Raw genomic sequence first — 11,049 nt, forward strand, 5'->3', positions numbered from 1 at the left:
AAGGGCAACAAAAGAGAAAATAAATAAATATTTAAAAAAAGAAAATACAGGTGCAGAGAAGTGATGGGGAGACTGGAGACACACACACACACACACACACACACACACAACCAGACATCAGTAAGTTAAAGGAAGAGCAGAGGGAGTCGGACAGTTGCGCAGCGGGTTAAGCGCATGTGGCGCAAAGCGCAAGGACCAGTGTAAGGATCCAGGTTCGAGCCTCCAGCTCCCCACCTGCAGGGGAGTCACTTCGCAGGCGGTGAAGTAGGTCTGCAGGTGTCTATCTTTCTCTCCTGCTCTCTGTCTCCCCCTCCTCTCTCCATTTCTCTCTGTCCTATCTAACAGCTATGACATCAATAACAACAATACAACAACAATAAAAAGACAACAAGGGCAACAACAGGGAAAATACAAAAAAAAAAAAAAAGAGCAGAGAGATGTATTTATATCTAGAGGAGTCAGGGAAATGAAGGAGAGTGGAAAACTGAACAACTGTCTCTACTCTGTTTGCACTTTGCCCACAGTTTGGAACCAGGCAAACTGGGTTTTGTTCCCAGTATTGGTTTTTATTTAATTTCTCTCAGCTTCCATTTTCTTATCTGTAAGAAAGTGGGCTGAGAGGTGGTTCAGTGGGTAGAGTGCAAGACTTGCATAGATGAAGTATTGGGTTTGATTCTTAGCAAATGGGATACTCTTTCTTCCTCATAACAATAAATAAATATACTTTTAATGCTAATTCATGGGGGTTCTGTTTATTTGAAAGAATTTTGCATCTTTTTGTATTATTATTATTACTATTGCCTTCTTACTTAGGTTTCCCTGGTCAAGTACTCTTTTCTCCTCTACAATCTCAAGTATCTTACCACAGTATCAGTAAAATGTTTCATTTTACTGATTACATTTCAGGACTCCTAATTGAGATGGAGAAGATTCCAAGGACCAACCCTAAGGAAAATAGATACCTTCTCAGTTCATGCTCAGACTTATAGCCCATCCATCACTCCAGTTTTCAGACAAGTCATTAAAGCATCTTCTAGGTGATTTACTTGTCTGCTTTTTCCTCCTGAAAATGTAGACACAGCTCCTACTCACATGGCTGTTTGGAACAATCTAATTAGATTTAAGGAAATAGCACACGCACTAGTTCCTTGTAATTAAAAAGTGCTTTACACATGGATAATAAATAACAGTAATGGTTATTACTAAATGGATCAGACACTAGATATACTGATTACTTCTCATACGCTGTAGGACCATTTTCGGTGAGTCTTAGTACATTACCTGTGTTTAGGTCAGAGGCTTGGAGGGTCTTTCTGCTCACACACATGACTTCTTCACTCTCCTGAACAAGTCTTGTTTTTCCTTCTTTAATTTCTCTTCCTGCTCCCTATCTCTTTGGTTTTAGTAACCATCCTCTTAACCAAATAATAACTGCACCACATCACCTCCCTACTTTATCTGGGTAAATACACGTCATTCCAAGGAGTCTGCTTGAGTGTAGCTAGTCCTTTACTCAGATGAGGCCCCAGAACACAGGTAACATATTCTATTTCTCTCTCTCTCTCTCTGCCTCCAGTGTTATCACTGGGGCTCAGTGCCTGCACTATGAATCCACTGCCCCTGGAGGCCATTTTTTCCATTTTGTTTCCCTTGTTATTATTGTTATTACTATTGTTGGATAGGACAGAGAGAAATCAAGAAAGGAGGGGAAGACAGAGAGGGAGGAGAGACACCTGCAGACCTGCTTCACCACTTGTGAAGTGACTCCCATGCAGGTGGGGAGCCGGGAGCTTGAACTGGGATCCTTGTGCTTCATGCCATGTGCTCTTAATTCGCTGCATTACCACCGGCCCCCACATTTTCTATTTCTCCAAGAATGACTCCAACTCCAAGAGTTCTCCAACTGTAAAACTTTCTGCTTTCAGATAATTGCTTCCTTGGTAAGAAGAGGAATTAAGTGATAGACCTACAAAATAGCCCTCAGAATAAAGATACCCACAAAAGAGGAAAATAGGGGAAAAGAACATAATGAATGAATAAGGAATAAAAAAGAATGAGAGAGGGGCCATGCGGTAGGGCAGTGGGTTAAGTGCTCATGGTGCAAAGTTCATGGACCTGCGAAAGGATCCTGGTTCAAGCCCCCGGCTTCCCAACTGCAAGAGGGTTGCTTCACAGGTGGTAAAGCAGGTCTACAGGTGTCTATTTCTCTCCCCCTCTCTGTCATCCCCTCCTCTCTCTGTCCTATCCAGCAACAATGACAGAAATAACAACAACAATAATAACAACAACAACGATAAACAGTAAGGGCAACAAAAGGGAAAAAATAGCCTCCATGAGCAGTGGATTTGTAGTGCAGGCACTGAGCCCCAGCAATAACCCTGGAGACAAAAAAAAAGAGGGGGGGCTGGACGGTAACACAGTGGGTTAAGTGCAGGGACCTGCCTAAGGATCTGGGTTTGAGCACCCAGCTCCCCACCTGCAGGGAGGTCGCTTCACAGTTGGTGAAGCAGGTCTGCAGGTGTCTATCTTTCTCTCCCCCTCTCTGTCTTCCCCTTCTATCTCCATTTCTCATTGTCCTATCCAACAACAATGACATCAATAACAACAACAATAATAGCTACAACAATAAAACAACAAGGGCAACAAAAGGGGATAAATAAATAAATAAATAATGTGAGTTTAAGGGCAGGATGGGGTCTTATCGGTGGTGCTACAAATCAAAGTTCCAAACTGCTTGAAGGTTTGAAATAATGAGAGACAACAATTAAAGAGAGAAGCAGATTTAGTAATCTAGATGGGAGGTGGCACAGTGGATAAAGTGTTGGACTCTCAAGCATGAGGAACTGAGTTTGATCCCCAGTATTGCATGTGTCAAACTGATGCTCTGATTCTCTCTCTCCCTCTCTCTTTCTCATAAATAAATAAATCAGAGAGAGAAAGAGAGGGAGAGAAAGAAAAGCAGATTTAGTCAGGTGCTAGCTAAACTTGAGAAGATGACATAATCATGTCTTTCAAGAAAATATTTTTTCTTCTTCTGAGGTTGGGGCTCAGGTTAGTGGGGGAGAAGAGATGAAATCACATGACCATTTGGTTGAAGGAAAGGGTCCTATCCCAAAGCTGTTTGTCACAATACAAGGGGTCCTGCTTCACAAGGAACAAGTCACTGGAGTTTGGTGGTCTGACTCTTGGCAAAACTTTAAAATAAAACCCACAAAGTAACACCTTTCCAGAAGAGATTCCTAGTACAGTATCTTTTCCCTGAGGTCTCCATGACTGGAGAGTGCCTCCTAGTCTCTCTCTACTTATTTATTTATTATTGGATAGAGAAAGGGAGAAATTGAGAGGGGTAGGGGAGATAGAGGGTAAGAGACAGAGAGACACCTGCAGCCCTGCTTCATCACTCATGAAGCTTTCCCCCTGCAGGTGGGACCAGGGTCTTGCGCACTGTAATGTGTGCACTTAACCAAGTGAACCACTATCTGGCCCCTTTCCTAGTTTCTATTTAAAGACCAAGACAGAGTCTGCAGTGCTTGATCATTTGTAGTGGAGCCAGAGGATAACGTGAAGGGAATTTCTACTCTCCCATTTACTCTTGGCCCCAAGGTTTGTAATCATCTCACTGTTTTATGGGTACCTAAGATGCTGAGGGGAGGACAGATGCCCACCCCCCACCAGGCCCACCAGGCCCACCCCCCCCCCACAAATACACACAGCACAACTGACCCTCTACACTGAAGTCCCGAATGGCTCCAGTGGTCATTCTCCTTCCTGCCAGGATAAAGGTCAAAGCCCACTGGTAGCTGAGCTCTCCCAAATCTGAGCACGCACCCTCTGAGGAGGCAGCAGAAGAGAGTGCACCAGCAGGAGTGAAATGGAGATCCCCTGGTGGCCTGATGCCCTTGGACTCTATTCTCCTTTATACTCTGGATGAAACAGCCTTAGGGAGCTAAGAGAGCAAACACATGTGGTTGGGGACCTGTGCCTGCCTGTTCCATTCCTACACCCAGTCATCTCACCACACCCTTTACCTCACTTTATATGTTCCTCCAGCCCAGGAACCAGGAGCTATGGGGGCAGGAGGAGGGAAAAGGAGGAAGAGGAAACTAGCAATTCCCTGCCCAACCCCAGACTCACACCCTATGCAACCAACAGGTAGGCAGGCTTGCACAGACTGCTCAGAGGAGTTCCTTGAGCTGCGAGCAGGTCAGAGCCTGGAAAAGACACCGAACCATCAAGGGCTCAAGGTGAAGTAGAGGGAGGGGAGGAGGGCAGAGGAAGGGGGGGGGGGAAGTGAGGGTTCATGAAAAATGGAGGTGGGACATAGCATGGGGCTGGGAGATACAGCATAGTTCTGTGTAAGAGTTAATGTTTCTCTGACTGCTGTCATGGGATTCTTCTTCCACCTTGCAGGAAAGCACAGGTGTGGGAGGGAGGAGATTCGTTCTTCTTCCTGGTTATAGAGAAAAGGTGACCTTGAGGCAGCCAGCGTCTTTACCAAGGCCAGCCTCTAACCTGGTGTTTTGTTTAGGCGTTTTGTCTTTTATCTTTTGTCTTTTTTTCTTTTTCCTCTCCCTGTCTTCTTCCTCTAGTATCTATTATGTGGTTTCCTCTGCTGCCGTCTCCCCAGAGAAGATGGAGAGGTTGCTGGGGGCAGAGAAAGAGGTTGGGCAATGTCACCCCTCCACACCCACAGAGTGACGGATTCGGGTTTCCAATTAAAACCAGAGGCTTAGGGGGGAGAGGGGAAGCATGTTACGATTTCCCTCGCGCCCCTCGGGTGCTGTCCTCTCCTTGGTGCTGAAATCTGGGCGCCCTCAGGCCAGGTGGGCCTGCATCCCCACCGCAGGGGACGCGCAGCCCAGGTCGCCCAGGTCTACCTGGCGGCGGGTGGGCCCACCTCTGCCCACGCACACCTAGCTGGTGACAGGCGGACGGGCGGAGCCTGCGAGAGCCCCACCCCTGGAGACTGCGGCTGGGCCTCCCGCCCGCCCGCCCGCCCGCCTCTAGCTCATTGCGCCTCTCCTGCAGTCCGCTGGGTGCCGGCTTCTGCTCCAGCTCCAGCCTTCACTCGCCCTCCCGTTTCGGCTCCAGCCTCGCACCCGGCTCCGGCCTCAGTTCACCCCCTCAAGTACATCCTCTTTCCCCCGCGGCCGTTCCTGCTCGGCGCCAGCTGCTGCTCCCAGATTCCGCAGCCGCTGGACCTTCAAGCCATGGCAGGTCCCTTTTCTCGTCTGCTGTCCGCCCGCCCAGGGCTCAGGGCCCTAGCTTTGGCCGGAGCTGGGTCTCTGGCCGCGGGCTTTCTGCTCCGCCCCGAACCTGTCCGAGCTGCCGGTGAACGACGAAGGCTATATCCTCCGAGGTACCAGGGTCTGGGGGGTGCGGGGTGGGGGCTGGGGAACAGGTGGGGATAATGGAGAGAGGGATCTGGGCAACCCACAGGGGGCTCTGGACAGTCCGGAGACCTCCGTGGGGTGGTGGGATGGAGGCCAAAGCCATGAGGCAAAGACATTCTTGTGGACCTGTAACCCTCAGCCCTCCCATTCTCATAGACTAGGCTATGAGTTCCCCGGGCACTGACTTTGACCAAACCCCTCATTAGAAGACCAAGATCTATTGTTTTTTGCCCCCACCTCCACCCCACTCCGTGTTTTCCAAATTCCCCTCCTTGGTCTTTCCCTTCCCCCATCCCTCGTGTGCTCATGGGAGGAGAGGGCTGAGCAGGTCTGGAGGAACTGAGTCAGCCAGGCCAGCGGCAGGAAGCTACAACTACTGTAAAAGACTAGACAGACCCCACCACCACCACCAGGAAAGTCTCAAATGAGATTATGAAGGTTTAGCCACCTTCTAATCTCCCCTCCTCCCAAGGAGCAAAGCAGATATAGTTAACTGGACAGCTCCCAGCTGACTGCATTGGGTCCAGGCTCCATGGGCCTTCCCTCCATGGTTACTGGATACCCCCTCCCTAGTGCTGAGTACCCAGACCTCCGAAAGCACAACAACTGCATGGCCAGTCACCTGACCCCAGCAGTCTATGCCCGGCTCTGCGACAAGACCACACCCACTGGTTGGACGCTAGATCAGTGTATCCAGACTGGCGTGGACAACCCTGGCCACCCCTTCATCAAGACTGTGGGCATGGTAGCTGGAGATGAGGAGACCTATGAGGTAGGGGGCCCCAGTTTCCCTGGTGACCTAACTCATCTTCCCAGTAATCCCAGCCCCTTCCTTCCGAAAGACCCCTTCATGAGCCCTTAAAAACGGGCCACCCATACTCCTGTTTTGTGACCCAATGAAACTGAACCACAACAAATGCCTGAGAAAGGGATTCTGTCTTCTTAACCACACCCTCTCCCTCTTCATTCCTCTTCAGATATTTGCTGAGCTGTTTGACCCTGTGATCCAAGAGAGACACAATGGATATGACCCCCGGACAATGAAACATACCACAGATCTGGATGCCAGCAAGGCAAGTCAACCATCCCCTTTCTGATTTGCATAGCCTCATGAACAACTCTCCATCTCTCTAATCCCTTCACCTGAATTATTCCCTGACTCACAGTTATACAGTTGAGCTGCTAATCCTGGTGTGGGGAAAGAACTGTATTTCTCTCTTGAGCAGTAAGACATAGAGAGGAGAGGATGCATGAGAACGACATTCCCCCAAGATGGGCAGTATAGGAGAGGGTCACATCCTAATATCTCCTTTAGTTGGACTTCTTACTCATTCTGCTTCTCCTCCCAATGCAGGCAGTAAAGATCCCTCTCATTCTTAAGGATTGCTTCTCTAATGTCCTCCTCAGTTCCCACCATTGTGTTTCCATGACCTTATTGATTTCTCTTCTTCTCCAGATCCGTTCTGGCTATTTTGACGAGAGGTATGTATTGTCCTCGAGAGTCAGAACTGGTCGAAGTATCCGGGGCCTCAGCTTGCCACCAGCTTGCACCCGGGCAGAACGGCGGGAAGTGGAACGTGTTGTGGTGGATGCTCTGAGTGGACTGAAGGGAGACCTGGCTGGGCGTTACTATCGGCTCAGTGAGATGACAGAAGCTGAACAACAGCAGCTTATTGATGTGAGAGTCCTTGAGGAGGAGCTGGCTAGAGGGAGAGGCCAGGGGGAGGCTGGGACAGATGGGCTCTGGGAACTGCAGGGGTTCCTGGGAGGAATCTTACTCAAGCCATTTCATTCTTCCCAGGACCACTTTCTATTTGACAAGCCCGTGTCCCCACTGCTGACTGCAGCAGGAATGGCTCGAGACTGGCCAGATGCCCGTGGAATCTGGTATGAGGTGTATTTTACTGCTTTTATCCCCCATAAGTGGCTTTTCACCCTCTATCTTGCCCAATTTTTGCCCTGCCTCTTGATCTCAGTCCCTCTCTTCTGCCCTCAGGCACAACAATGAGAAGAGCTTCTTGATCTGGGTGAATGAGGAGGATCATACACGGGTCATCTCCATGGAGAAGGGTGGCAACATGAAAAGGGTGTTTGAAAGATTCTGCAGAGGACTCAAAGAGGTTAGAGGAAAAAAAGAAGGAAAGAAAGATTTTTTAAAAAGCAACTGGGTGGGAGGACATAAGGTAAAGCCAAAGACTAGAATAGACATATTATCCATCAGTCCAGGATGCTACTGATGGTAAAAGAGAGACCATCAGTCATTCCAGGACAACAGACCAAAAAAAAAAAAAAAAAAAAAATCAAGGTTGTCCAGGGAAAACCAAGAGAGGAATAATGTCATGAATTTAGGGAAGTAAATAAGGCAATTGCTAGATAATGTAAGAGAAAGAACTGAGATGGTAGGCCAGTATCTATATTGCATGATTTAGGACATTGGGGTTTAGAGAGAGAGAAACATTTAAACCTGGGTCAATGCAGAAAGAAGAGACTGACATGTTCATGACCCTAATATAATCATCCAGTTCTGAGCCAAAGTTGGCTTTGACTCTGGATCCTATCATTTTTGCTAAAGTTTCACATCTATTTTTAAAGCTAAGAGTGGTAGGGGAAGATGGGAGATGGAATAACTCAAAGTTTCAAAATATGTAGCTCTAAGGTGAAGAGTTGAACTGAATCTTCAATGCTATATGAATTGTGTTTCTATATTGAACACTAGACTAGAAATTCCTATAAGCCTAATTCCTATTGTATGTTCTCATAGATCCAATTCTATTTTAGACACATAAAAAGAAAGAGAACTCTTCTTTTAGATTCTAGCTGTGAAGATTATACAAGAAATAGTAAGTAGACTGGGAAGTATTTTTTAAATGTGTACCTCAGTTTTCTCATCTATAAAACTGGAATAATAAGATGTCCTGCATTTTAGGTTGCTGTGAAAAAAATATATATAGGAGGGAGAGAGAGAGAGACCAGAGCACAGGTCCACTCTCTCATATGACAGTGCTGGGGATCAAACCTGGGCTGTCAGGCATGCAAGTCCTAAGCTGTGATGCTTAACTATCTCCCTAGCTCTGTTGTAAGAATTAAATGAGATAACGCACGTAAGGTACCTGGTCATAGTAAATGCTCAGAAATGTCAGCTTCTGTTATCCTAGATATAAGAGTTTCAGCATGTAAGACTCCCCTTAAGGAGTCAGGAGATAACTCACCCAGGAGAGCTCACTCTTTACCATGTTCAAGGACCCAGGCTTAAGCCCCAAACCACCAAATGGGAGCATTATACAGGGAAGTTTCATGAGTGGTGCTGTGGTGCCTCTTCTCTGTTTCTCTCCCTCTCTGTCCCTCATCCTCTATCTAAAAAAGGGGGAGAGGGGTAGAAGGAAAGTCCGCTAGGAGCAATGGAATACTGCAGGCAAGCTAGCCCAAGTGTAACCTTGGTGGTGGTGGGGAAGCCCCCTCTACTATGGTTCTTTCAAATGCTAACCAGGTTCTCTTTACTCATGACAGCTAGAGGGTCTCCATGTCTATCACTAAGGCAGACCACCATCTCTTCAACTGTAATAAGTATCTTGATAACTAGAATGGTCAAGAGAAATGTAAATGCCCTTTGCACACTCCCCCTCTGACACACACACAGACAGACCTGTGAGACCAGCTCATGTGCACCGTTTTCACCTCTCGTTTCTTCACATGCACTTTTCCCACAACTACCAGAAGGTTTTATTGCGTCTTCCTGTTGCAGAACTTACAGGTTCACTTTCTGTCCAAAAGCAGCCTTCCAAGCTCTAGGTTCAGTAGCAAAGCAAAGATAATCAATGCATACAGAGCTCGTTGAATAAGCAATCCTCTCTCACTCGGACTTACACCTCCCGTTGCCCTGTATCATTCTCAGTGCACCACTCCAAGTTTCTCTCTTTATACACAAGGTATTTTTCATAATCTCATCATTATGGACTTGCAACATCAAAGTTACCACATGCATGATAGTAACAACTGATTTCCACTAAAAAAAAAAAAAAAAGATTGGGTCTCAAATTTCTGATTCTGGACATTTATCTAGAATTCCTGTGGGTCTAGCTCAAGAAGGTCCATAAAGATCGGACTTTTCACTGACGGATCCTGGTTTGTTTTTTTTCAACGAAAGCACTACCCAATTCTGGCTTGTGGTGGTGCCAGGGATTGAATCTGGGACCTCCAAGGGTCTGAGGCATGAAAACCATTTTTGTGTAGCCATTGCGTTACTTCCCTGCCCTTCTTTCGGGATGTAGGTAGAAAAGCTGATCCAGGAGCGCGGCTGGGAATTCATGTGGAATGAGCGTTTGGGGTACATCTTGACCTGTCCGTCTAACCTGGGCACTGGACTTCGAGCAGGAGTGCACATCAAACTGCCCTTATTAAGCAAAGTAATGGAGTGGTGGGGCTGGACGGGGGTGTGAGTGACAAGGGTGGCTGTGTATGGGTGGGGGGAGTAGTGGGCTTTTTGAAAAGCAGCCAGATATACTGTGACCATAGGTCCAGGGAAAGACTGAGCAGGTTCAGGACTCTCTCAGGAAGCCTAGACTGTGTGCCCACTGTCCCTGCCCCCTGATCCATATCTCCTCCTAGGATAATCGCTTCCCAAAGATCCTGGAGAACCTAAGACTCCAAAAGCGTGGGACAGGAGGAGTGGACACAGCTGCAACAGGCAGCATCTTTGACATTTCAAATTTGGATCGGCTGGGCAAGTCAGAGGTGAGATCCGTGGGGATTAAGGTAAGAAGAAAAAGAGGTCTGTGGCAGGTTGAGTGAGCTTCAGGGAATGTGTAATAAAATCAGAAGTGAGATTTAGGTTGGGGCAACTGGAAATGAATTCCCAAAGCAGGCAAATGGATGCAAAAAAAAAAAAAAAGATAGATAGATAGATAGATAGATAGATAAGAAGCAGCAGCACATGAGGGCAGGTGGTGATGCATGTGGTTGAATGTACATGTTACTAGGTGCAAAGGACCTGGGTTCAAGCCCCCAGTCCCCTGTAAGGGGGGAAGCTTCAAAAGTGGTAAAGCAGTGCTGCAGGTTCCCCCCCCCCACTCTCTCACTATCCCTCCACTCCTCTCAATTTCTCTTTCTGTCCTATCAAATATAAATAAATAAATACAAAAATGGGTTGGGGAGACAGCACAATGGTTCTGAAAAATATTTTCCTGCCTGAGGCTCTGAGGTCCCAAGTTCAATCTCCAGCAATACCAGAAGCCAGAGTTGAATGGTGCTCTGGTTAAATAATAATAATAGAAATAATAATGATTTATGAAAGAAAGGAAGAAAGAGGAAGGAAGGAAGGGAGGGAGAAAGAAAGAAAGAAAGAAAGAAAGAAAGAAAGAAAGAAAGGCAAGTTATGAGAAGCAGAGACCAAGAGTTGATGTCCTTCAGGTGGAGCTGGTACAACTGGTCATCGATGGAGTGAACTATTTGATTGATTGTGAACGGCGTCTGGAGAGAGGTCAGGATATCCGCATCCCTCCACCTCTTGTCCACAATAAGCACTGACACCGCAACCCCAGTAGATGACTCAAGATCCCCAGGACTTCTGTTCATTCTAACTGTGGTCCATTCTACTTGCCTTGAATACCTACTTCCTCCCCACCCCTCTGCTGCAGTAAAGACTCCTTGCTATGCTCCA

At 47.2% G+C, this 11,049-nt stretch overlaps 1 protein-coding gene across 1 annotated transcript; it reads left to right on the forward strand.

The window, feature by feature from the left end:
• Positions 1–4,085: 4,085 nt before the first annotated feature.
• On the forward strand, positions 4,086–11,049 carry CKMT1A (creatine kinase, mitochondrial 1A). The gene is made up of 10 exons (XM_007533425.3): positions 4,086–4,244; positions 5,029–5,359; positions 5,967–6,165; positions 6,371–6,466; positions 6,850–7,071; positions 7,195–7,280; positions 7,390–7,513; positions 9,662–9,796; positions 9,999–10,124; positions 10,800–11,049. Exons 2-10 carry the CDS (start codon positions 5,211–5,213, stop codon positions 10,914–10,916), a joined length of 1,254 nt encoding a protein of 417 aa, XP_007533487.1. The 5' UTR covers positions 4,086–4,244; positions 5,029–5,210; the 3' UTR covers positions 10,917–11,049.

Source organism: Erinaceus europaeus, chromosome 16 (genome assembly GCF_950295315.1).
Source record: "Erinaceus europaeus chromosome 16, mEriEur2.1, whole genome shotgun sequence".
Lineage (NCBI taxonomy): Eukaryota > Metazoa > Chordata > Mammalia > Eulipotyphla > Erinaceidae > Erinaceus > Erinaceus europaeus.